This window comes from Aspergillus luchuensis, chromosome 8, assembly GCF_016861625.1.
Source record: "Aspergillus luchuensis IFO 4308 DNA, chromosome 8, nearly complete sequence".
NCBI classification, from domain to species: Eukaryota; Fungi; Ascomycota; class Eurotiomycetes; order Eurotiales; family Aspergillaceae; genus Aspergillus; species Aspergillus luchuensis.
This window is the reverse complement of record NC_054856.1, coordinates 3,359,447-3,385,650: the sequence shown is the minus strand read 5'-3', so window position 1 is coordinate 3,385,650 and position 26,204 is coordinate 3,359,447. Positions and strand designations below refer to the sequence as shown.

The 26,204-nt window shown below is 50.9% G+C and overlaps 7 protein-coding genes across 7 annotated transcripts; 3 read left to right on the top strand and 4 right to left on the bottom strand.

The window, feature by feature from the left end:
• Window positions 1-171: 171 nt before the first annotated feature.
• On the top strand, window positions 172-1,691 carry AKAW2_81153A (uncharacterized protein; the record flags this gene model as incomplete). Its single annotated transcript, XM_041682253.1, has 2 exons — window positions 172-832; window positions 895-1,691. 2 exons carry the CDS (start codon window positions 172-174, stop codon window positions 1,689-1,691), a joined length of 1,458 nt encoding a protein of 485 aa, XP_041549114.1.
• A 36-nt stretch (window positions 1,692-1,727) lies between these two features.
• Window positions 1,728-7,994, bottom strand: AKAW2_81152S (putative PKS/NRPS-like protein biosynthetic cluster; the record flags this gene model as incomplete). The annotated part of the gene is made up of 4 exons (XM_041682252.1): window positions 1,728-2,120; window positions 2,165-2,280; window positions 2,329-2,811; window positions 2,855-7,994. The coding sequence occupies 4 exons, from the start codon at window positions 7,992-7,994 to the stop codon at window positions 1,728-1,730; spliced, it is 6,132 nt and encodes a 2,043-aa protein (XP_041549113.1).
• Window positions 7,995-8,729: 735 nt separating this feature from the next.
• Window positions 8,730-14,325, top strand: AKAW2_81151A (uncharacterized protein; the record flags this gene model as incomplete). Its single annotated transcript, XM_041682251.1, has 5 exons — window positions 8,730-8,830; window positions 8,886-8,912; window positions 8,963-9,435; window positions 9,484-14,159; window positions 14,212-14,325. 5 exons carry the CDS (start codon window positions 8,730-8,732, stop codon window positions 14,323-14,325), a joined length of 5,391 nt encoding a protein of 1,796 aa, XP_041549112.1.
• Window positions 14,326-15,309: 984 nt separating this feature from the next.
• AKAW2_81150S (SRR1 family protein) lies at window positions 15,310-16,509 on the bottom strand (the record flags this gene model as incomplete). Its single annotated transcript, XM_041682250.1, has 3 exons — window positions 15,310-15,442; window positions 15,505-16,146; window positions 16,202-16,509. 3 exons carry the CDS (start codon window positions 16,507-16,509, stop codon window positions 15,310-15,312), a joined length of 1,083 nt encoding a protein of 360 aa, XP_041549111.1.
• A 1,381-nt stretch (window positions 16,510-17,890) lies between these two features.
• On the top strand, window positions 17,891-19,969 carry AKAW2_81149A (putative MFS transporter; the record flags this gene model as incomplete). Its single annotated transcript, XM_041682249.1, has 9 exons — window positions 17,891-18,245; window positions 18,310-18,385; window positions 18,434-18,525; window positions 18,577-18,683; window positions 18,740-18,940; window positions 19,019-19,138; window positions 19,218-19,457; window positions 19,551-19,886; window positions 19,943-19,969. 9 exons carry the CDS (start codon window positions 17,891-17,893, stop codon window positions 19,967-19,969), a joined length of 1,554 nt encoding a protein of 517 aa, XP_041549110.1.
• Window positions 19,970-20,309: 340 nt separating this feature from the next.
• AKAW2_81148S (uncharacterized protein) lies at window positions 20,310-22,147 on the bottom strand (the record flags this gene model as incomplete). Its single annotated transcript, XM_041682248.1, has 2 exons — window positions 20,310-21,577; window positions 21,652-22,147. 2 exons carry the CDS (start codon window positions 22,145-22,147, stop codon window positions 20,310-20,312), a joined length of 1,764 nt encoding a protein of 587 aa, XP_041549109.1.
• Window positions 22,148-23,832: 1,685 nt separating this feature from the next.
• On the bottom strand, window positions 23,833-26,103 carry AKAW2_81147S (DNA damage response protein RcaA; the record flags this gene model as incomplete). The annotated part of the gene is made up of 5 exons (XM_041682247.1): window positions 23,833-25,573; window positions 25,628-25,779; window positions 25,823-25,902; window positions 25,958-26,020; window positions 26,067-26,103. The coding sequence occupies 5 exons, from the start codon at window positions 26,101-26,103 to the stop codon at window positions 23,833-23,835; spliced, it is 2,073 nt and encodes a 690-aa protein (XP_041549108.1).
• Between the last annotated feature and the right edge of the window lie 101 nt (window positions 26,104-26,204).

The window sequence follows — 26,204 nt, the reverse complement described above, 5'->3', positions numbered from 1 at the left end:
TTAAGCATTCCTTGCTTACTTACTAACTAGTTGTTGACTGGGTAGGCATGTAGATACTATCAGTGTATTGCAATAGTAGTTCACTAATCGTCATATAGTAAAGAATAAACCACTCCATACAAACCAAACCAGAAATACCTCAATCCATTAAACAATCGGATGACCATCACCATGTCCACAGACAACAGAATAGAAATTGCCATCATCGGCTCCGGCCTAATCGGCACCCTCCTCGCCCTAGGCCTGCTCAGCATCCCCAACCCCACCACCGACTCAAACCCAACAACCCTCCGAATGAAAGTCTACGAACAATCCGCCACAACCCACGAGCTCGGTGCCGGAATCGGCTTCACGACCTGCGCGCGGAAATGCATGACGCTCATGGACGCCCGCATCGCGGAGTGCGTAGCGCGCGTAGCGACACATAACGGCGAAGCGGAAGATCCAGATTACTGTATGCGGTTTGTGGATGGGTTCAGGACGTATACGGGGGGTGATTGTTGGGGGACGTCGAAGGGTGGGGAGGGAGGAGGTGTGGACGTTAGGGGGATCGGAGGGGATCGTTATCCTGATAGATTTGAAGACAATAATAATAATAGGGGAGGCGAGGATGAGGGTAACGGTGTGCACGTCTCCGGAAAAGTCTACAAGTTGTATGCCGGCCCAAGGGGGTTTGAAGGATGTCATCGGGGGCAGTTTCTCGATGAAGTGATGAAACTTATGCCTGAGGGTGTAGTCGAATATAATAAGCGGGTGGAGGGGTATGAGTATCTCCCTTCAGGGAGGATCCAATTGCGATTTAGTGATGGGGGCAGAGTGGAATGTGATCTTGGTATGTACTTCTGCCCATCTATAATTTATCCCTAGCTACGTGATAGTGACGATGTATGATAGTCCTCGCCTGCGACGGCATCAAATCCCTCATCCGCACCCATCTCTACCCGGAGACAAAACCCCAATACACCCATCAATTCGCCTTCCGGGGCTTGGTACCCATGTCCACTGCAATCAGCAAACTAGGCCGCTACCGCGCCCTGCGACAACACATGCACTGTGGGCCACGAGCACATGTGCTGCATTTCCCTATCGCGAAGCAGCAGCTCATGAATGTCGTTGCGTTTGTGCAGGACCCGAATGACTGGACGCAGTCCGGCATGACGGCACCAGCGAGGAAGAGTGAAGTCGTGGACGCGTTCAGGGAATGGGGTCCGTTTGTGCGCGCTGTGATTGATCTGCTGCCTGAGGAGCTGGATAAGTGGGCTGTCTTTGATACTTATGACAGTCCGGTGCCGAAGTATGCGGACGGGAGCGTGGCGCTGGTGGGGGATGCGGCGCATGCGTCGTCGCCGCATCATGGAGCCGGAGCGGGGATGGGGGTCGAGGATGCGTTGGCGCTGGTTACGGCTATTAGGAGGGCGAGGGAGGATGTGGATCGCGGGGTGGAGGTGAATGGGGCGTTGGAGGCGGCGGTGAGGGCGTATTCGAGGGTGAGATACGAGCGGTCGCAGTGGTTGGTGAGGAGTAGTCGCGAGGTGGGATGGACGTATGAGTGGATGGATGAGAGTATTGGGGCGGATATGGATCGTGCGTTTGCAGATATCAAGGAGAGGAGTCATCGGGTGTGGTATTTTAATGTGGATGCGATGGTGGCAGAAGTAGAAAGACAATATCGTTGGTGTTTGTGGAACTAGCCAGCGTACGCAGTGATGGAATTCTAGGGTATCTATTTACACACCCTTTCTTAACATCTCTTCTAGGACGGGACTGTGTGTCCGCTCGTATGCTTCCCGAATATACTCCTCATCCACTGAAAATGGACGAGCCATTACATTCGGTATGTACCGTCGCAGTGCTTCCAGATCCACATTTCCCTCCAGAAACCCCGGTCGGAGCAAGCACTGTCGGAACCGGTCCACAGTTGACCGCAGGTGACTCGAGTGGAAGGGCACGTCGATACCTTCTAGTGGAATCGTGGCTTGCCCTCGTCGAAGCTGTATCGGTGGCGATAATTCTCTTGCCTCAGAGAGTAGCCGATGGATTATACTGTCATGGTTTAACTCCAATCCATCGGACTGAGAGATGTAGTCCAGCATCCGCCCAAGCACACAAAGATTGGTCGCCTAACACATTAGCATTCACAAGGCAAAGAGGCTCAAATACTCACCGTCCCTGAACACACATATTGCTCACCGTCAATATTATAGTTGACTACCTCGAGAAGCTCCTCACTTGCCAGTCCGATCCTTTGCACCAGCCTACTCAAACTTGCTTCATCAAAGACTGACCAGTCAGCCGAAGTTCAGCCTCTAGCCGCCTCGTATCACTTACATCGTAACACACGCTTAGGATTGACCGCCACCATTCCGTACGCATTCCCGTTGTCCTCTGCCACAGATGCCTGCATCATGAGTCCCCGGTAAAACGCCAACTCTACCAGAGGTCCCATGGGAATTAAATTGGACAGAGCAGACAACGCCCCGAATTCTCCCAACGAATGACCCGCATACATTGCATCTGGTGATATGTAGCCCCTGCTACGGAGGTCGGCTACTGCCGCTGCCTCAAATAGCAAAATCGCCGGTTGGGCGAACTGGGTAGAGTATAACAGTCCCCGTGAATCAGTGAATGTGTAAGAGGTCGAACATGGACTGAGCCCCTGCAGAACAGGGGTCTCCACACGGGATCCATCGGCGAGCACTGTCTCTGTAGTGATGGCGAGATAATTATGTCGGATTTGGCGGCCCCGCTTGCCTCCAAAGTGGACGGTAACCGACTTTGGATTGTTCTTGACAATGTCCAGAACAGACCAGCCTATTTCCGTAAGCGTTTGTCACAGCATCGGCAGATTACGTACCATACGACGCAAACAATTGCGCATCAATCTCATCCCACAAAGCTTTGGCCACCGGACTTGACTGGTACAGATCCATGCCCATGCCCTTGCTCTGGCTGCCTTGACCAGTGAAGAGATAAGCGGTTGCAGGCTGGTCGATCACGGCTTCTGCTTCCAACACCTTTTCTTGGCTATCTTTCCGGACAACTTCAACTGTCAATCGCATGCGCCCATCGATCATTCCAGTATGTTGTATATGGACGACCAGCTTTTCCAGTGGCATAACCATTCCGGTAAACTTCGCTGCAAACTGTCGAAGACGCGAACGATCACCCCTGAGAGCTAGGTGCTCCAATGCCGCTACCGCAACTGCCGAGGTACTCATCCCGTGACATATTGTGCCCGGGAGATTTGCCAGGGAGGCAAAAATGGTCGACACATGTATCGGGTTGTAATCCATGGATATCTCAGCGTATGCTTGATTACTGACTGGCATTTGGATATCGATAGATGAGGGACCAATCCACCCTGGCTTGTCTAGCATCGTCTGCTTGCTCACTGGACCCCCTCTGCGCTCTAGAAATTGCAGCACTGGATTTGCAACACACTGAGCGCATTCGAAGTCAACAAATCCGACCTCCTGACCAGGAACACCACCATCATCCAAGCAAGCGGTTCCGGTCACACGAAGGCTCTTGAAACCACTCTCCTTGTCCACTTCATGAGTCTCTATACCGAAGACAAGATCTCTGCCTACAAGATTTGTGGCAGTATCGTGCAGCTGAAACCACGGGCGACGCCGCAGGACCGTTTCTTCCAGAGCTGACCTGATATGGAGTGCCCATTGTGTTTGTTCCCGTCTGAATGTCGACTCCGAGCGGGATGAACCTCGATACAGAAACGTAGATGTGATCTTCATGACCGCTTTTCCCGATCGGATAATTTGGGCTTCAATGACAACCACCTTGCCTGCATCCTCCACATACACAGCTTGCACCCGCGACCGACAGCTGACACCATCGCCAACACGTAATGTATCTGCACCGGCACAGTAATCGAATATATTAGAACGGTGAACCAGAAATAGCAAATCACCATCGATCTCTCCAGTTACCAAAGGTTTGGTGATAACGTCCCACGCAATGACTATCCCAGCGCTGATTGGCAGGATATCCGAATTTGTTTTGATGAGCCGGGAATCCGGAAATGCCGGACCCACCGCGGCAATCAAATCATCCAGCAGTTCGCGTGTGAGAATCATTTCCCGACCGTGGTAAGTCTCCTGAATGCCAGTGTCGGCCTTCTGCATCCAAAGACTACTATAAAAAGACCTCGCACGTGCATTGCGCTTCGAGGTGATCTCAGTAAGCGAGAACGGGATGCCTTTGGGATCATACAAGTACACCAACTGGAGTGGATCAGAGACTTGAGGAGGGTAGAGATCTACTCTAATCTCGAGGCCATCGAGACACGACACTTTCATGAGAGAAGTAGCTCCGCACGCATCTTGAACAGTCACACATGCCTCTGAATGCTCAGCATTGTATTGAACCTTTGTGTCCGGGTACGATGCGATGAACTGCTGAAATGGATTCTTTTGGCGACGTCGATTTCGAAAGATGAGATTGTCCTCGAAAATGGCCCGTAGCCACGGCGGCAAGTTCCCGCCCTTTGCAATGACGGCACTCACTGAAAGGGAACGGTCATCCGTAGTTTCCGAAGCTGTGTATGAGAGGGCGAGCTCGTCCATAGCAATCTCCTTGGCACCCGATACTGAGGACCAAGACTCTGGCGTGACCAGTCCGCTGCCTGAACTAGGCGAAGAGGTGTCGGTACCGCCATCACGGTGCATACGTTCAACAAGGCCACTCATTATATTGTCCAAAATTTCTTTTGCCGACTCGTCCTGCCGAACGGAGTATTGAGCTGCCACCGGGCCCTGTAGGATGCAAACTCGCTCAGCAGCCTGGTCGACAACAGCATCAATATCCTCTGCCTGCCAAAGTGAATCTTTCTTGAAATAGAACTCAAAGTCATCATTCAAAGCAGGTATGAAGTTGACTGGCTTCTGGTTTGGAATCTTGCTCCTCATCAAGAAGAAAGAAACATCCTCTGGGTTCATGATCTCGTTGGAAGCACTAGGACACGCGACGGTGAAGGCGTCGAGGAACTGCATCGGAGTGTCGGATAGAACCGACCGTGTGAGGTCTGACTCGAGGGTAGCAACACGAATTAGGCGCTCTAATGCTCGAGTGGCCATGACCATGGTAAAGTCAACATATGATGGGTCAATCCACCGTTTCTGGTGGTTGACATACATCAACTCCACCATACGACGCAAAACTTCAGTGTAAGTCATGTCATCCAGGTCCACTATGTTTCCTAAACTGTTGCGGCCAAACCAAGGTTTGGCAAATTCAGCATTCAAGCGCTGTATTATCAAAGTCCGATGCTTTTCCAGGTATGCGATGCGGTCTTTCCGAGGCAGACTGAAGACAGTTTGATCCATATCTGCCCATAAGCTCACACCTTTGGTTGCAATCTTGTGGATGGGCTCGCCCATTTCTGACTGTACCGTGATAATTCCACCAGCCGGTCCAGAGTACGTTTTCTCCCAGTCGCAGTCAGGAACACCAGGTGTCCTGAAGATAATGTCCTTGACAGAAGATGAGGTATGCGCTTCTCGAGCTACCATCAAACGACTTCCCAGTAGCACACCATCAAAAGGCATGCACGGATAACCCAATGGTAGTGACCATTGCCCAGTTATGTAAGGGTATATACTTTCACTATCACCAAACCCACTTCCAGCTACTAGATACATATTATGCTGCTGTCGAATAGTCGCGTAAGTACTGAGTATCGGAGCGTGGAAGTCCTCGAAAGAGTGATGGCCTCCGCCACGTCCACCTGTCCATTGCAGTATGACTGGAAAGTCGGGATGTGCTTTGGCAATGTCGATCACCCGTCGAATGCTTGAAATCGATCCTGGCTTGAAGCTGATATGGCGCAGCCCTAGAGTCCGAATAAACTCCGATGCTATCTCCAAGGAGGGAACACCAGCTCCAATTGTTATACCATCGATAGGCACGCGATCATGAGACAGTCGACGTATCAATGCAATTTGCCACCGCATGACTTGGGGCTTAGCATATATAATGTTGCAGGTGATACCGCGACCGGCGGGGATATGAGCAACAAGGTCATTGATTGCGGTAGTCATGTCAGAGCTGTCCCTGTAGCCACCTCCGGCAAGTTCTGCATGATATCCAGCATTCATTATGGCAGAAACAAAGTCCCAGTGAACAGTAGTGGGTGTCATACCAGCTACAACCACCGGAGGGGTACCCAAAAGGCTAGAAATTCGCGTCCGTATGGATCCTGCGGTAAGGCGCGGTCGAAACTGTTGAGCCCAGCTAAGAGGCCTCAAAGACGAGTCGAGCAGGCGCGGAGAGAATAGATCTCGCATGGTACCTATATCAGAGTCACGAGACTCGAGATCGCCACCTTGAATAACGCGGACGCCCTTCCCTTCCACGATTCTTTGAACCATCGGTCCAAGTCCACCGCGATCAAAAACGATGATGTGCGATGGTGAAATACATTCATCTCCAGATAAAGCTGCGGGCCAATCGCAATTCTCCCGAGCAATGGCATTGAAAATGACATGCAGTATATTCTCATAACCCTTCCGCAAATCCTCTCCAGTGGACGTGTGGTAGACAGGAATTTTCAGTTGCTCTTTCGCGATGTATTGTCGTAGGAACCGCGACTTCAAGGCTGTGACAGCTCTCGCAAGGTATTCCGTATGAAATGGGGCACTGATTGGTAGATATCCATGTTGAATAGCCGGCTTCCGGCTGCTAAAGGGGACCCGATTAGTATCAGTGTCGGGGCCTTTCATGCTCTGGAGCTGGCTATCCATATGCACCAAGGATGCAATTGGCCCTGCCACCACAAAATGGTCATGCCCATTAACCAAGGCCAGTTGGACATTCTCATCTAGCGGTAACGTTTCATTCAAGCGAGCTAGTATACACCCTAGCTGCTCCCTCGAAACACCTCGCACACTAAGCATATATGATGGCGCGGTGCTTGTTTCATTTAGGGCGGACGCGGTGACCCGAGACCAGCCACTGGGCGCGTTTTGGTGACATTCCAAACCAAGCCAAAACAAAGCTTCAACTGCAAGATGAGAGTTTGTATAGAATGTATCCCATGTGTCAGACACGGATATGACTGCAGATATCAATAAACCTTGCGAGTGCCCGGTAGTTGCAGAAAAAGCCGCACGTAGCTGCCCTGGGTCCATGTGCAGAACCCGGCAGGTCACTGTATATCGTGCCAGGCTCAGCAGCCCGATAACAGGAACACTGACTGGAGCCTGGGCTATGTATTCACATTCTGGGATAGTAGATACGTCGCTGATCCACGTCATCAAGTCCAGTGACTGTCCACGGCGACTGAACCAGGAATCTGGAAGCCTAGAAAGTTCAGAAAGTAACATAGCAGTCTGCTGAATAAAAGACTCCAGTAGAGGCCTATATGCAGCATATAGGTCTGCCAACTCCTGCACACATGTCCGACTCGCCTCACCTTGACCACCGAATACGGCCATTAGGCGAAACCCACTCGCCTGCACATGGTCTAATAAAGCGCTGCCCCTGGAAAGGCTGCGCGAGGCTGTACATGTTAGACCACCACTGGCCTCAACAGCATCGTAATAGATCCTTAACCACTTCTGCCGTTCGCTAGCGACCGTAGTCAACTCCGCGATGAGGCAATGTATCTCGTTATCGCCGTGCAAGAATTCGGCCTCAAAAGCTCGCAATACAGCTGCTAGTGAATACCTGGAAAGCCCTTGCTGGGCAAGAAGAAACTCAATGAAAGCCAAACATAACAAGGCTGAATCCTGCGAGATGTTGGGATGAGAAGAGAAGTGCGATATAAACGCCGTTCTATATGACTGGACGCATGGGAAGTGCTTGATAGGAATCGGTAAAACTAGCTTGCTGTCTATAAGATCGAAATAAAGGTCAACTGTAACAGAACGAGCTGGAGATGACGTATCAGACACTGGTGGCGAGGGCGAGAGAGCAGCGCACATGGCATCTGCCGGTGCTGAATATGCCACACCCGTGGGGGAAATCTCAAGTGCCATGCCGATCTCGCTATTTTGCAAGATCCAGCCAGTTATTAATCTTCAGTGATTCATTTTGAAGCATATCATAGTCCACTCGTTGATTCATCACTCTGGTGTCGGAGGTAGACTTCCGTGCAGCACACACTAGTCCATCCTTTGCGTTGTCGATGGCGCTCCTAGTCCGTTCGAGATCGCGATATGGGGTCAGACTCTTTCTGCGGTAATTTTCTCCACTAGCGTGTAGATGCATTGCTGATCCGGGGTAGTCAATGACGGGAAACAGCCCACTTTCTCCTGCATAATCTTATTGAAACCCTTCTGCCTGGCCGGAGTCTGGCCAGGCCCAGCCCTACACCCACACTTGCTCTCCCCGGAGTTTCGCAGACGGAGTTTTAGTGCCTAGCCACCCGGAGGCTTTTGACACGTCAGGTTCCCTGTGACTGGTTGGAAATAGACTCCGGTAGAAAGGAGGCCAGGAGACCTGGTACTTTTCACCTCCACATCTGACAGCCTAGATGTCGATGTACATGAAGTGCAGTCGTCAGGGGTAGTCTTTCTATACTCAGATCTCGACCAGGCGGTAGTGGCTCCGGTATTCGCCTATTACCAGGATGGTCCCTATCGAGAACGTAATGGGCCGATTTTTCTCTCATGCGCCTGCTCCGAATCTGAATCTCGCAACGCTCTAAGACTTCTAGCAAGGAACCCACAAGCACCGACTTGATAACCTCTCCACCTATCGAGCTTGTTTCCATGGCTCCCAATGGGATAGTAGGTTCACCCACTCACAGCAAGGTAGCCACCAGACATGAGGAGAATGATTTGGCGTACAGGTTGTTCATCGAGCTCCTTGCGTAGGTTCCCTGACTCTCCTAAGCATAAGTGCGATATATTGAACGCAGCTCATAGGTATCAGCTAGCATCTCCAGTAAGATGGTGAGTTCCATTTCCCACTAATTTGCGATTCAGCCATTGACAATGCTCAGGATCGAAACACAGAACGAGCTTCTGCGGAGACCATCGCCAGTGCAGCGGTTCATCGAGATTGGCTCGCGGAGTACGCTCACAAGGATGGCTAAAAAGTCCGCTTCTATACATTATGATCAACATACTCCATCGCAGTGGTCGCATTTGCAATTTCTTTCGTATCAAGATGACCGGAACAGAATACTCTATGAGTATCCAGACCCTGTGCGGCTGCCATCCACCATTCAACGGACAACCTCAGCATCTACTTCAGCTCGTTTGGCCGTTGCCATAGAAGGCTCTCAATCTGATGGAGAGTCAGAATCAGTAGCAGCACCCCTGGCCTTCACCCCTATAAAGACTTCTGCTCATGTACCCAGCGCCAAAGTTTCACTTTCGGCGCGTCACATTCTCTTAGCGATCACGGGTCAGAAGTTGCGATGCTCTTTCGATCAAGTGCCAATGGACACGACGATCCGGAATTTATCGGGAGGTGTGTTCCATTAATATAACTTCATGGTCAACATACTGACTTCTCCAGGAAAGTCCACTTTTCAAAATGAGCTGATAGGTGATTTGGTCGCCGAGTTTGGCCGCGTCCCGGAAGGCATGGAAGATATGTCCTTGGCCAACCTAGTGGAAGCACTTCAGGGACGGTTTTCGGGCAAGCCTGGGAAACAGATGTCGGCATTGATATCCAGGTTTATATCAAGCAAAATGCCGGCAGGATTTAACCAGAGATCGGCACAGATGTACATGCATTCAAAGTGGGGCTTGGAGGGCCCTGATGGAATGATTCCTATATGCCTTGCCATTACTGTGCAGCCGCCATCTCGTCTGGCGGATGCAGGGGCCGCGCATGCATATCTGGACAACCTCGTTGGTCTATACGCAGAGTTCGAAGGGATAACTATGTTGCCAACGCAGCCACGACTAGATAACGAGGATGGATACTCGGAGCCCAATTTAATAGATGCAGTGGCGCTCAGTGCACTTCGAAAGGAACAACAAGATCTCCAACACAAGCAGCTGAAATTGCTTGCAGATCATCTGAAGACAAAGCCTGGCGATCTCGAGGATTCGGCACAGTCGGTGGATCATAAATCAGACTTGCAAGAAAGTTTGGACCAGTGGAATGCAGAATTTGGCGAGGATTTCCTACAAGGCATCCGACCTAGCTTTAATCTCCAGCAAGTCAGACACTATGATTCTTCGTGGAACTGGGTCCGTGAAGACCTGCTTAAGTGGATATATGCGATTTCACAGGGATCTAAAGAGGCGGTGCTTCCAAAGAAAGATGGTCGCCTACATCGGATTCTGAATCGCTGGGACCCTGGCTGCACGGATATCATCCTACATCGACTGGAGGTGTCAACATCCACAGCTTGCGAGATGAAAGGCCATGTTGTGATGTTGAACCAAGTCCTGAAGTTAGGAATTCGGGCTCAAGCGACTGACCCTGTACACATCCACATATTGCCCCCTTTGATGCCAAGTATCAGTATCTGCAGCTCAGGACGTTTGGAATATACGGAAACAAGTCGTTCGGTATGCAGCTACGCAGACGTAATCCGCCGAGGCCATCTTTCTCGTACTGGTACCAAAGCCCCCACCCCTTTTGTGCATATTAAAACACGCAATGTCGATGAGGGCTGGACGTACGACGCAAAAGCTACCGAGATGCTTCATCAAGTGATGGATGCTGGCCTCACCACGGGTTTCAGTTATGTCGGTAAAACGGTCCTTGTGACAGGTGCCGGTCCTGGTTCCATTGCTGTAGAGATTATCCAAGGGCTTCTCGCCGGTGGTGCAAGGGTCCTTGTCACTACAAGCCGTGCAATCTCCACGACCGCTAGGTTCTACCAGAGTCTCTTCAGAAAGTACGGAGCTCGCGGGGCTAGTTTGACGCTACTCCCAATGAACCAAGCCAGCAGACAAGACTGTGAGGCTATAATCGGACATATATACGGCGCAGAAGCATCTGCTGGTAAGGACGTGGATTGTATCATTCCGTTTGCCGCTATTCCACAAACCGGTGAGCCCGACACTCTAGGCAGCCGTCAGGAACTTGCCCTCCGAGGGATGCTTGTGAACCTCCTGCGGCTGGTGGGTCTCGTTTGTTGCGAAAAGGAAAAGCGACGCATAAACACCAGACCGACGATGGTAATTCTACCCTTGTCATGCAATGAAGGGACATTCGGTGGAGACGGCCTTTATGCGGAAGCCAAGATTGGACTGAAGTCCTTATTCAATCGATTCCACTCCGAAAGCTGGTCAACGTATGCCACTATCTGTGGAGCCGTCATGGGGTGGACTCGAGGAACTGGATTGATGCACTCATCGGATATGATAGCAGCAGAGATGGAAAAACTCGGTGTCATCACCTTTAGCAGGGCCGAGATGGCCTTTAATATCCTGGCGCTGCTATCACCGGCCATCACCGCTCTTGCCGAAGAGACACCTGTATATGCAGATCTAACAGGCGGATTTGGGGCTATGTGGAATTTAAAGGAACATATCGCGGCGAGTCGTAAGGCGGTGGCCGAAAATCTTCGTTTGGGTATTGTTCTGGCGGAAGAGGAGACACATCACGAAGCAGCCCTCCACGGACAGCAGGCAAACTCTCATGCACACGAGCCAGAAGTAAGGAATAAGCGAGCCAACCTCAATATTGGGTTCCCTTCAATAGCAAGGCAGGAGGATATGACGGCGAGTCTTCCTGATCTCCGAGGAATGATTGACCTTTCGCAAACGGTCGTCATCGTAGGATTCTCAGAGCTTGGGCCATGGGGAAGCTCACGCACACGATGGGAAATGGAAAGCCAGGGTCAATTCTCGTTAGAAGGTTACGTTGAGATGGCGTGGATGATGGGTCTGATCAGACACATTACCGGCGATCTCAAGGGCCAGCCATACGTTGGATGGATCGATGTCGTGACAAGCGAGCCGATCTCGGATGACGAGATTCCTGAAAGATACCACCAACAGATTATAGAGAACTCCGGCCTTCGTTTTATTGAACCCGATGCACTCAACACCTACGATCCATCACGAATAGAGTTCATGCATGAAGTTGCGATCGAAGATGATCTGCCGCCGTTCGAGAGCTCGAAGTCAGCGGCCGAAGCATTCAAGTTGCGCCATGGGGACCATGTCTTTGTCCAACCAATCTCAGATTCGGACAATTATCGTGTCTTCATGAAGAAGGGTGCTGTGGTAATGGTGCCCAAGGTAATTCCTTTCCACCCTTTAGTGGGCGGAAGGGTCCCCAAGGGATGGGACCCTTTGCGATACGGCATTCCCGGGGATATTGTTCAGGAGGCCGATCCCACTACCTTGTATGCTCTTTGCTGCGTCTCGGAGGCATTCTTGTCCGCTGGTATCAAAGATCCGTATCAGATGTATCAGTATATTCAGGTCTCTGAGGTAGCCAACTGCTTAGGTACTGGGGGCGGTCCTATGAAGACAATCCAGAGCATGTACCGCGACCGGTATCTCGATCGGCCAGTCCAAGGAGACATTATTCTTGATCACTTTGCTAACACCATGGGCGCATGGGTGAACATGCTCCTTCTTTCTTCCTCGGGTCCACTCAGGACGCATGTCGGGGCATGTGCCACAGCCATAGAATCATTGGACAGCGGATGCGAAGCTATTAAGAGTGGGAAGTGCAAAGTTGCTATTGTTGGCGGTTGTGATGATTTTGGAGAAGAAGTCGCTTACGAATTCGCCGGCATCAAGGCTACTGCAAATACCAAAGAGGAGTTGGCTAAAGGTCGTCTTCCGGGAGAGTTCTCTCGCCCCACCACAAGCTCCCGTAGCGGGTTCGCAGAGTCTGCTGGCTGTGGAGTACAAATAGTGATGGCTGCTGATCTTGCCCTCGAGATGGGACTGCCAATCTATGGCATTGTTGCTTACACCCAAATGGCGAGTGATCAAACCGGCCGATCGATCCCGGCCCCAGGCAAGGGAATCCTGACGGCTGCACGAGAATCAGCAGACGCCCGACACTCGCCGTTACTGGATCTTGAGTTTCGACGTGCGGAATTCGAGAAAGAGGTAGCTGAAATTCGTCAGCAAGCATGGGATGGCCAAGTGAGCAGCACGTGCCAAACTGAGAATGCCGCCTATACAATCGAAGAAAGCATGAAATCCAGGCTACGAGATGCCCAGCACCGGTGGGCTAACAGTATCCGCTTGCAAGATGCCAGCATCTCCCCCCTAAGAGCCGCACTAGCAACATGGACCCTATCGATCGATGACATAGGTGTTGTTTCGAGCCATGGGACTTCAACCCGAGCTAATGAGCTTAACGAAGGGGAGGTTATCAATACTCAGATGAACCACCTGGGTCGACGGAGAGGTAATCCACTACTCTGCGTGTGTCAGAAATCCGTGACAGGGCATCCCAAGGCAGCTGCAGGCGCCTGGCAACTTAACGGCTGCATACAAATGTTCCGCGACAGCATAGTCCCAGGGAACCGCAACGCAGACAATATAGATGAACAGCTCCGACAGTTTAAGCATCTGGTCTATCCCATGGATTCGATGACGGTGCCTGACATGAAGGCGATCATGCTCACCTCCTTCGGATTTGGTCAAAAGGGGGCGGTGGCCGTGGTAGTAACACCCAGGTATGTCTTCGCGGCGGTTCCGACTGCAACATTTGAAGACTACCGAACTCGAGCGTTACAGAGGCAGCGAACAGCCAACGTGGAATTTGTCACGCGGCTTTTGAAGAACTCGCTGGTCCAAGTCAAATCTGATCCACCGTGGAAAAGCGCTGAGACTATGCACAGTGTCTTCCTTAACCCGGACAGTCGCTTAGCTGCTGATGACTCCTTCGGGACGGAGACTCCAGTTAAAGCTCCTAGTCCAGATAGTGTAGGCGAGAGATCGGATGTCGCCGCTGCGCTTCTTCAGTCTCTGCTCGAGCGTGTTACTCGGCGCTCCGGTGCAACGACACCAACCAGCGTTGGAGTCGACGTGGAGGAGATCATGAGCCTCCACATTGAGAACCTCAATTTTCTGCAGCGCAACTTCACACCTGCAGAACGGGACTACTGTTCTAAGGCAGCGAACCCGCGCTCCGCATTTGCGGGTCGGTGGAGTGCCAAAGAGGCCGTTTTCAAAAGCTTCCGGGTGCCTTCTATGGGTGCAGGGGCTACAATGCAAGATATCGAGATCCTGGAAGAAAGCGGGAATCCTTATGTCAAGGTATGTTTGGCCATTACACCATTGATTGCCTGTATCAACTAACATGGCTCAGCTTCACGGACACGCTCACGCTGTAGCGATGTCCAAGGGTATCAGCAAGATTGAATTGGTGATCGGCCATTCTGGGGAAGTGGCTGCTGCCGTAGCGCGAGCCAGGTGGACCTGAGTGACTTATTGGCCCCAGTCATTCTTAGTGCCAGGACAATCAGGAAGTAGAGTGATGTTTCCAGACAGTCTCAGTGATAATCCTTATAGATAGCACATAAGGTCTGTTTCATCCTAAAAAAACTGATTACCGAGTTCAACGCCTGGCTGGAAATACAAGGATTACTCCTAGTTTGGCAGGAAACCAAGAGTAGAGCTAAAGATGGTGTGTGCAAGAGAAGAAGAAGGAAAGTGAAGCCGGACTTATTCCACAACGGATAAGGGATCGTCCGGTTTCCGATCACGTGCCATGGGCGCTTTCCTATTGCATCGCGTCAATGAATGGCAGAGTATCTCCAAGGAATTACAATAAACAACCTTGTGTCCCTTTTATACAGCTGGTGGTAACGAGTTTCACTGTATTATAAGCGAATCTCAGTGTTGATGCAAAATCATCTGGACACACAATCCTCTCCGTCTCTAGATTCAGGAACAATTAGCCAACAGGAATTTACGCATTATCCTCTCACTAAATAGCTCCCTGCTTCATCGTCCAGGTTCATAGACTCCACAATTGATTCCTTCTTAAGCAACACGCAAGCGGTGCAGTCAACCTGCATATTAGCTTAGAACCAGCTTTTTAGCTATGTTGGCCGACACATCGGCTGCTAGTACCAGATCACCTCTCCTGACACCTTATAGCAACAATGTTGCTTGAATGGATCTATCATCACGATGAGAGTTGAAATCATTTTCTGGATGGAAAAGATTTTGCTATACGTTTTGTGTTATCTTGAAACCATACTATAACTTTAATGAGGATCATGCAGAGCCAGATATATAATGCCATCAATGTGCGATAGGGTGGACATTGATTGTGAATAACCGGAATAAAGGAAACCTATCACGGTACTATTCACACCACCTACAAACCCTGATGACTATGAAACTTCCTGTCACATGCACTACCAAATCACGGATTATCACACCCATCCCCGCTTGTATACTAAGAACGCGGCTTTCTCGCATAAACAGTCAACTCTCCCAAATAATCAGCCTGATCGTCCAGTTGCGCACCGTCATAGTTGCGCAGCATACTACCGACCCTCTCTGAATCAGGATCAGCCTCCATCGGACTACTACACATAACTCACATATTAGCAAGAACAAAAAGTATGGACGCAAGAGAAGAATAACTCACCGCGCCCAATACATGCCCCCATTTATCTGTACCTCTGAAAGCGGACTATTCCAAACCATAGCAGCCGGCCATTGCACATCTGCCACGATCTGCCTAACGGGAACATCGGGACCGACAGAGAATACCAGCGTCTGCTCATCGATCTCCAAAAACCCCTCAGGGTCTTTTAGCACCGTGATACCGAGACCTCCCAGAAACTCAATGTCTGTCTCATTGTACCACGGATCCTGGGCAAAGCACTGCACATCCACACCTTGACTTATATTCCGTTCCTTCAAAACAGCGGCAATAGTCAACGTAGCAGCATGTTGGGCATAAGAGCGGACCGGAAGTTTTCCGAGGTTGTTTTTGCCGAGGGTTCCCAGTCCAAAGGCAACAATTTTGGTGATTGTGATTGCCTCCGGATCAAACCTCGGTTTCACGAAAGAGCCCTCTAGATTAGAGCATGTCTCGCTTTCCTGCCATTCCCGGCGGACCAGCTTGAATGTATCGTCGATCACTTTGAGGGTGACGCCAGCAGGGCTTGGGTCGCGCACGTACACAATGGAGACGGGGGTCGGGGGGTCCAAGAGCAGATCGAGAAGGTGTGTGTGGAGCATTGTTAGGCGCTGGATGCTGCTATAGTCGATGTTATATCTGCTACTGTTTCCTCTGTTAGAGTGACAGACTGTGTCTGATTGGAGCAGATTGGACTTGCCATCTTTCGGCGAGGTCTTTAGGAACTTTGAGGCTATATGTTTTTGCCTCATCATTCCAAGTTGGGATCTTAACTTTGTCTTTTCCCTGAATGATCTGCTCGTGAAGGTCTTTCAAGAGTGTTCGTGTAAATAGTGGCTTCCCAGAGTTGTAAAGTTGGATAATACGTTGGACATTAGCTTTGGCTGTGGCCAGGTTTTCTTCCTTCCGTCGTCTCTCGGCATCGGAAGATCGAGATGCTTCCATGGTTGCTTGGTGATGGTGGAGGGGGATAGAGGCCGGGGTGGATGGATATTCGATGGCTGCCATTGCGAAGAGTTGGTTTCTGGATGATGCTTTGATTGATAAGTGCTTGTCGATGAATACCATCTCTACGGGAACGTCCACAATACTTAAATATTGAAGCCATGACTACATCACTGAGAACATGCAGCAGCTGAATATAGATGTTTGCCAACCCCAGAAATAGATGGGTATAGCTGCAGCGGCAGCAACCGCTGTCAATCCCAGCCCAGCATGTTCCCGGACGATCCATTCCAACCTGTTGGAAACTTTCGAGGGGTGTGATTGGTCATGTGTAGTTCACTAAAGTGGTTGGACCCTATTAATATCACCCGAATAGTGCGGTTTTCCAGAGATAGAACGTGTTGGATTACTATAGTAAGTAATATTAGGGGGATATATTTATAACTAGATGCAGAGCAGCAGCACTAAGGTGGGTTGCAGGTCAGGTTTGCAGCAGCAGGGATATTAATTAATGTAGATTATTTTATAAATATAGTCTCACGTGCATAAGCGGTTTCACGGAGGAGAGGGCGTGGTATTGGTTTCTAGGTTAATTTGGGATCATTTTCATATGTTTGGGGGTTCATCCAACAGTTGAGTGGTAGCTGATTGGAGTTGTAGTCGCTCTTCATGCGCCGGGATGCGGCCAACAGCGGCGGCCTTCCGTCGGGTCGAGCACTGCTCGAAGACGCGATGAAAGATTGATTGGTTGTGGTAGTTCAGCCGTAGTAGGCGTTGCCAAGCTTCATCGTTTCTAGATCATCTTCGAGTTATAGAATGTAACATCCACAGTGGCTGTGACTACTTGTTGTTTCTTCAGTCTCTCTTCAAACAGCATTTTATGAACAAGCCTATTCACTGTTCCTCCTCTACCTACAGACATTTGGTAATATCTATCTTATAATAATCAGTGGGCAAAAGACCGTCTATCATGGTTTTCTTACCACTTACCAAGGCAACCCAAACTACAAGCTTAACACCATCAAGTGCCTATACAAAGACCAGTGCAAGCTGCAACCAACACATCTATCATCACCTTTATACCCTTAACCAAAAGCGAAAACTGTACAGACACATACTCAGCTACTCATCGGCTCTACTTCTGATGCCGATCGCGCACCCCGCATTTCATCTTATCACCTGGTCTTATCTCGGACACCCTCCGAGATAGCCTATAATCACCTAGATTGTCGTGCATCTTGCTGTATACGGCAATATAACCCAGACGCATTGATCTTATCACTCAGGCCAAGAGCCATGCTATCGACACACGTCTCGCGGCTTGCCATCGGTGGCTATTGCAGCTTATCAGGGCGACGCAATGCCACATGCCATGAATACACCTTATAGCTCTCCGCTCCCCAATTTCTACTTTCACTCCAGCTAGACAACACTAACCCTCACAATGACAGACTCAAAATTAAATGCCAAGCTCCAAGACCCAGAAAAGTCCATCCCAGTCACAACCAAAGTAGACGACGTCGACATCGGCCAGATCACCCACCTAGACGAAGCCGAGATCTTTCTCCACGAACATGGCATATCCCACGACCAGATGCAAGAGATGCTCGACGATCCAGTCCGGACGAAGAAATTACGGAGACGCATCGACATGATTCTTCTGCCGTTGATGTGCGGGACATACTGTCTACAATACATTGATAAACAGGCCCTCTCGTACAGCGCCGTCTTCGACCTCTTCACCAATGCCCATATCAACAGTAATGAGTATAGCTGGCTAGCGAGTATATTCTACTTCGGTAACCCCACATAGTATACTTCCTCCATGTCCGTAACACAGAGTAGCTGACCTACAGATAACAGGCTACCTCTTCTGGGAATACCCCGCCAGCTACATCGCGCAACGCCTACCCATCGGGACAATCGTCTCCTCATTCGTGTGAGTCTCCCCAAATCCCAGTACAAAACCCACTAACACAACCACCAGAATCGCCTGGGGCTCCATCCTCATGATAACAGCTGCCTGCAACAACTTCACTGGCCTAGCCATCTGTCGATTCCTCCTAGGCTGCTTTGAATGTACCTACCCCACCCTCCACCCCATACCTATTTACTTACTAACAAGTACAGCCCCCATAACACCCTGCTTCATGATGATCGTCGGAATGTGGTATCTCCGACAAGAGCAGCCTTTCCGCGCGGGTATCTTCTACTGCTGTAATGGCGTTGGATCGATGGTGAGATACCACTACATCCATTCCATTCACCAAATTAACATAGTGAGTAAAATCAGGTCGGCGGCCTCCTCACCTACGCCATCGGTCAACTCAACACCTTCCCCGTATGGCGCGCGGTATTCCTCATCTGCGGCGGCGCCACAATCATCTGGGGCGTGGTGATGATGATATTCCTCCCGAACAGCATTCTCTCAAGCAAGAGATTTACTGTAGAGGAGAAGGTGTTGCTCATCGGCAGGGGGAGGAAGAATCAAACTGTTAGCCCTATCCCTACCCCTTCTTCCTCACATCCCAACCCACACTACAAATAAACACATACTAACCAAAACCCATAGGGAATACTCAATAGATCCATAAAATGGTACCAAATCCGCGAAGCCTTCATCGACCCCCAAGTCTGGCTCTTATTCCTATTCACATTACTAAACGAGACGATCAACGGGGGCGTCGCCAACGTAAATCCCCATCCCCTATCCCCTATCTCCCCACCATAACCCCAACACTAACGATGATAATAATATGGAAATAATATAGTTCGGCAAACTCATAATCAAAGGCCTCGTAACCAGCCCCCTCCTCACCACCGTCCTAGGCATCCCGCAAGGCGCATTCCAAGTCCTCTTCATCCTAACCGGAACCTACCTCTCCACCCGCATCCCCAACATCCGCACCCTAATCATGATCTTATATCTAATCCCCACCGTCATCGGCGTATGTCTTTTATGGAAGTTACCCCGGGAGAGGGAATATGGCGTATTATTTGGGTATTATATCGTGAGCCAATCCCCTTCCCCATCCATCTCCTCTTTCCCCCTTCCCCCCCACCCATGAAATCGAAAATATCAATGATATTGATAAATGGAATAGATCGGCTCCTTCGTAACCTCCCTCGTCCTCGCGCTCCAACTCCCCAGCAGCAACATGGGCGGATACACGAAGCGCGTGACCGCCACGGCATTCGTGTTCCTGGCCTACTGTATTGGGAATATTATCGGTCCGCATGCGTTTCTGGCAAGTGAGGCGCCGGTGTATCAGACGGGGTGTAAGTTGATTCTTGCTTGTGCGGTGTGTCAGATTGTTTGTGCGGGGGGGATTAGATTATTATTGATTAGGAGGAATAAGATGAGGGATGGGAGGAGTACTAGTACTAGTGATGGTGGTGGGGAAGGGGATGAGGTTATGGAGGATTTGACGGATTTTGAGGTATGTTTTCTATTTTCCTTCTTTCAGCCGTTGTGTGTGTGCTGATGGTGGGGTAGAATCCGAGGTTTAGGTATGTTTATTGATCGGTTGGTTGTGAGTATGGATGGGTGTGTGGGTATGGAATGTGGTTGTATATATCATGTATGGTTGTATCTCCTAGATGTTGTCTAATGCATCTGCGAACTTGTTGTTCTGAACTGGTTCCTAGTATTACTATATCAGCTCCTATGCTAGTTCCCGAATGCCCCCTTGCAGTCAAAGTCAACTACTCCTCCACTAGCACTTATCTGATCAGTTTCACGCAATCATCGTAAAATATACTGCATTATCTGGTAAAGACTAGGTATCATAAATGGGCTACATTCAAGACTTTTGCTGCTGCCATCCCGCCCATAAACTACAATCAAATCAATAGAAGCAGCGCTATGGCTTGGATACATCGGCAATGACTTTGTATGTCGATGCATGGATACTTAATGGTCGAGTCCGCGGGTACACCGCCCCTACGATCTGCCGGTTGTGTCCATACTGGGGATAGATGCCGTCGGAAAGCTCTGCATAGTGCGCCTGGGGACGGGCTTCATGCAAGGTCTCGAGAATTCTCTCATTCCACAAACCGGTGCACTCGTTATCGGATAGCTGGAAGTAGGGGTTCAGTGGCGGGCAAGCTGAATCCAGGTCGATGAAGCGGATGCGCATGTACGTCAAGGCAGTGTGCAGCTGCAGGCTGTGCACGGCGCCGAGGACGAGTTTCTCAAAAGAGCGTATGAAATTCAGATTGGTGATGCCGGAAAAGTCGTCTAGGAAACCGAGCCCCGGGTTTGCCCGCTTTTCGCGACAGCAGGTCTTGACCACCAAATCTAACGACTTGAGCTTGGACTTGGCCGGCCAGGTGGACATGAAGCTGCGGGTTGCATTGAAGAGACAGGCGCAGACCTTCCCCGTAAATGCAAGGGACTCCAACCGCGGGGCGGCCTCGCCAAGCAGGCGGCAGAGATGTGGTGGGCTGATTCCATCGTGCATCCAGCCGGATTGTGTATTGTCCTTGTTGTAGAAGCCTTCCAGGCTGATGTTGACATGGACAAGTGATGGGGATATGCGAGAGAGAATCTCCGCGACAGTCTCGTAGGCCTCGAATTTGGGCTTGGCATAGGCGCAGTGCCACTCGCGCACCCCGGGTAAGGCTTGTGACATGTTCAACCAATGTTGATAGTCGCGCATGATATTCCACGCTCCACGCATGACAAATGTCTGGACAACTGGCAGCGTAGGCAAACGCCGCCGTCCGGAGTGGCCGCATGGATCATCGCGGAATTGGCGGACCATTGGCGGTCGCTTACAGTGACCTCCCTCCAGCGTCAGTATGCGTGCTTCGGGAAATTCGGATTTTACGTGGGAGAACATCTCCTCCAGGGTCGCATTATGACTGGCATAGTGGTATCGATAGTCGGTGCTATGGTTGGTATCGGAGTCGTCCCACGCGATGGCTTGAGGCACTCCCGGCTCGACCAGGCCGGCATCCTCGTCATGCAACCGCCGGGCCGGAAAATGATGCGATGTATTCTTGACGGCGCGTTTTCCCCATACCGGGATCCAGATCTCGACATGGCGGACGTACGGGGCCAGGTGGGGATGCGCACGGAACCAGCGGGCACTTTCGGCCAATTCGTCTGTGGTACCCTTGATCTTGACTAGACAGTGAATTAGACAGATGCAACAAAATTTTGGCGTTGATCAAGACCAAAAATAACAAGTGGGGACTCACTGTGCCTGTAAATTCGGTCCTGCACCAGTGCTCGCCAGACAGGGGTGATCAATGCCAAATTGGACAGCGCTTTTCGACGGGGATGACGCAACGACTTATTCCAACTGCGCGCGGACTTACCGGGCGCGCACGACGTGAAGGCCGATGCCCGCTCGCCAAACAGATGATCTAGAATGGCCTCGTGAATCTCGATGGGAAGGTCTTCGAAGCGCACTTGGGATCGGCAGGCCTGAGGTGTCTCCACGCTTATCCGTGCATCCTCCATTTCGGTATCCACCGGGGACTGGCAGACCAGCTGACCAGGCCCCACCGCCGGGGGATTAATGGGACCATCGAGAATCTGAATTTCGGCACTGGTGCAGCGACTCGCTTTGGCGTAGGGGATGGTTGTCGAGGCCGACGCTCTGGCCAGTGAATTGACCGAGACGGGACGAGGAGGGGGGATGGTGGAAATCATGGGGGACGATGAGGGGGAGAATATTAATGCAGACGGCATTCAAACCGAGGTCGCCAGCACCAAACCGGGAAGCGCCAAACAGAGGAAGAGAGTCGGAAGTCGTAAATCGTTAGTTAAAGCAGGGCGCTGCGGGTGGGTCGGAAGTTAGTATTTCAATTACCTGTGACCAAGGCGAGAAAAACCAAAGCAAAGTCTAAAAACGAGGCACTGGATCGAATTTTGGGGGGGAATGCGCGCTGCGAGACATACTATTGACGGGAGGCTAAAAGCAGCGGGCGACGGGGGAGGGAATCGTTGTGAGCGTTCTGTGGTCCGTGATAAGGAGAGATTAAAATAGGCAGGACGCTGGATGGAAGAGGTAACGAGCGATAATATGAATTGCAGCCAGGGCTAGCCAACGTGGTCCATGGCGGTGCCAATGCTGATGCGTTGGAGGCAGATTGTCGCCAGTCGAACGAGTGGGCGAGATGCTAATCGGCGGTTAGGCAGTCAGGCAGCTGGGGTGGGTGGGATTGTAGCGATGAGGAGATGAGGGTTGTATGGAGTATGTAGATCAGAATACAGTGATGGAGAGAACGAAAGCAATCGCAGCCAGGCGGGATGGGAAATGATGGGGAGGAAGTAGAATAGTGGGAAAGCGAAAGAATAGGAAGAGGATGGATGGATGGATGAATGGATGGGATGGGAAGAGACGAAACGAGATGGATGGAATGACGAGGATGACGGAGAGACTTTTTGAGGGGGAGAGAAAGAGAGAGAGAAACAGAAACAGAGAGAGAGGGAATCTTCCAGGCTCTCCTCAGGCACACATTCACCATGACCGGCAAGTCATTCTTACGGCAAGACGGGAAAAGCCAAAACACAGCCTTGTTCGGGTTCCCCCCAAACCAGGTTTACAGGTTAGTTAGTGATTTTGGTGGTCACGCTCTCCTCCGCTGGACTCATCACACCACCTGAATGCTACTTACAGCAGTAAGTATCCACCCCTTTTTCCTCGACTGCTAGCATACTGTTACTTAATCATGTGCATATTCTACTTCGTAGTTAGCTGGTTGATTTCCAGACCGCCATCTCACCTGTAGACCCAAGATAATTGACAATCGACTACTATCTATCAAGCAAGATACATATATAGTGTATCGTTTCACATAAATCAGTGTTTGGTTCCCGTGGGCCCTTTGAAACACATCTCAAACGGGGTCAGCCCAGCGGGTCGGGGGGGCTCCATTCCCAGGCCACTTTGGATGAGCCATGGCACAGACCACATGGGAGTGTCCACTCTACTTGCTCTCATGATGTAATATTTTAGTTACAGATACTGTTACACTCCAAATTCGATACTATTATTCATTAAAGTTGATCATATCATACAAATTGGTTCGGCAAGTTGGTTCGCATCATGCACGGCTGACCGCATATCATCCACCACAACACTTCACGGTAATGCGCCTATGAGGTGGTCCGCTTAATGCCCAACAGCGTCATAAGGACTGTGTTTGTCTACCCAGCATATCCACTTTCCTGGATACTTGGCTCCCCCGCATGTGGTTCTCCACACTATGGCAACATGGCAACACATCCATCTCATTCACTTCAATTCCCTGCCATGCGATGGTGGACCAATCTTCATTCAACTACATTCAATATCCCATTCTCACGCACAAAAGCTGAAAACGAACTGGCCATGGTTCAAGGTATCTATCTAACTACATTTTGAGCATCAATCATCGCCTGCGACGGAATCGGAACCGAAGCCCATCATCGCTATCCGAATCTTGCTCTTCTCGCATCCGTTTTTGCACCCGGGGTTGACTTCGGGTCTCCCTGGGCGCTGGTGTCTCCGACTCGACCCGGGCCGAGGACTGTGAGCGGGATGCCGCTGCGTCCTGGCTGACAGCCCGTTCGGCTGGACTCTCTGCTGGACTCTGCTCCGTGCGATTACTAACCCAGTAGTGGTCCCCAATCCCAAAGTCTTTTCGCGTCACTTCCTCTAGTGGCACTATCACCGTCTGGATGCGGTAGCGGGGCTGTCCAGGTTCGCCCTTGCGGCGGAACTTCTTGAAGTTCTTGCGTCCATTCCACCGATCGTCCCACCGTCGGTCTCCTTCGCTCACGTGTCTCGGCTTCACTTCCATCTCCTCTACGATTGCAAGTCCCTTGAGCTTCTCCACATTGACATCCTCAAGAGGCCCTTGCAGCGACGCTTCTTCCGCCTGACGCTGGCGCTGCGCATCTTCGGCCTCCCGGTGCTGTCGCGCGGCCTCCAGTACGTCCAGTTTCTGGCGTTTCACCCGCGGCATGGCCTCGTCTTTCGTCTCAGAACTGGGCTCTTCTTTGGTCCTCGCCGTCGTCTGAGCGCGTCGACGTTTCATCGCTTGGGCACCCGGCAGTAGGCTTGACACCATGTCTTCTTCTCCTTCTTCCTCCTCGTGGAGGCTGCTTTGCGGTTGCGATTGTTGTGCCGGCGATGGCTCGATTCCCATCAAAGGCGGCGAATCATCAACGCTCTCCGGAGCATGAGCGGGGATAGAGTTGATATCGAAGCCATCATCGAATGTTTTCATCTTACTGACAAATCCTCGAACTCGTGGCTTCCTCTTCGTTGACGGCTGGCTTTCCGCCGGGGGCTGTGAGTTTTGGACTTCTTGAACATCAGGGGTAGCAGCTGGTGGAGTGGGTTCTGCATCCATGTCCTGGGCCTCGGGAAGAGAACGGCACAGGCCAGAAGCGTCATTTCCCAGAATAGCGTCCAGGAACTCGCTCTGTTGAATAACGCGCTGGTCGGTCGACAAAGCAACCTCATTACCCAGCTCGGCCCACCAGTTCTCATGGCGTCCAGTCGCAACGTATCGAACAAGAACCACTCCGCCAGGGCCATCCCGTTGGCTCCCGAGACCGTTGTCGCCAGCCGCATTTCTCATATATTGCACGATCTCTGCTGCCGTGGTGACCCCTTCTTCCACTTGGTAAAGCAAAGCCTTCCCGTGACCATTCGTAATAACATCCTGCAAGTTTCCAAACTGCGCAGGGTCCATGAACACAAATGTGTAGTCATCGAAGATATTTATTCTATCGGGTCTCGGAGCAAATGCTTCCTTTGGTCTCTGTACGGTTTCCTTGCCAGGCGGGGGAAGGTGTGCCATTGCATCCGGCCATGCAGTGTCGAAATCGGCCTCCAACGGGGACAACGACTCAAGGTTCTCTAGGTCGCTCGGAGTAGCCGCATAAACCAAGGCGTCGATATAGGAGTCCTGCACGATGTACTTTCCATTCACCAATGCTTGCAGACCTTTGGCAGTATTCCGTTTCTTTTGGACGACGTGGGTAGTGTGGTCGACAACGTACGGAACAATCGTTTTGATATCCAAATCCTCAACACGGGAGCGCACTTGTGCCAGGGGATCTTTCGATTTGAGTTCTTTCGAGGAAAAGGAGAAGGTAAGGACGACTGGCTGCCACTGGATCCTAGTAACCACATGGTTAGTCCCTGCCGATATTGTTCCTTGCCATGGTAATTACCGCAGCGCATGTTCGTATCTCCCCAACTTAATTTCATGCTCCTCACCAGTCAGGTCTTTACTTTCATCCTTCACCGTATTACCATCTACTTTGGTGCCATATTTCGAGCCCAAGTCGCGCACGGCAATTTTCGATCTGGTGTAGATATGCGACTGAACAGTTAGCGGGGAAAGCAGAGGAATTCGATCATCGTACTCCATCGCCTGGTTTGACAGGTGAAACTTCGATCATCATATGCTTTCGGGAGATGGACTTGTTATCAATAGCATGTCGGACTGCATGCGACCAAAGTTAGTATAGCGGAGTTTGATCATGGTCTCAGCACCTTACCTCCATCTTGCTTGATCCGACCGAAGAGATACTTCTTCCCCGGTCGCAGCCACACGCGCTTGCCTTTGACAATCAGCCAAACCCATCAAGCAGTGAGTGAAGATATTACCACCCAGAAAGTCACCCTCCGAATCTAGAATCCACATGGAAGCGGTTGTGTGCCTGGCAGCGAGATGCAGCTGCTCGGATGAGTTGACATCAGCCGGCACGTGAAACACGGCCCGTCACGCGTGTTCACGTGATCAGG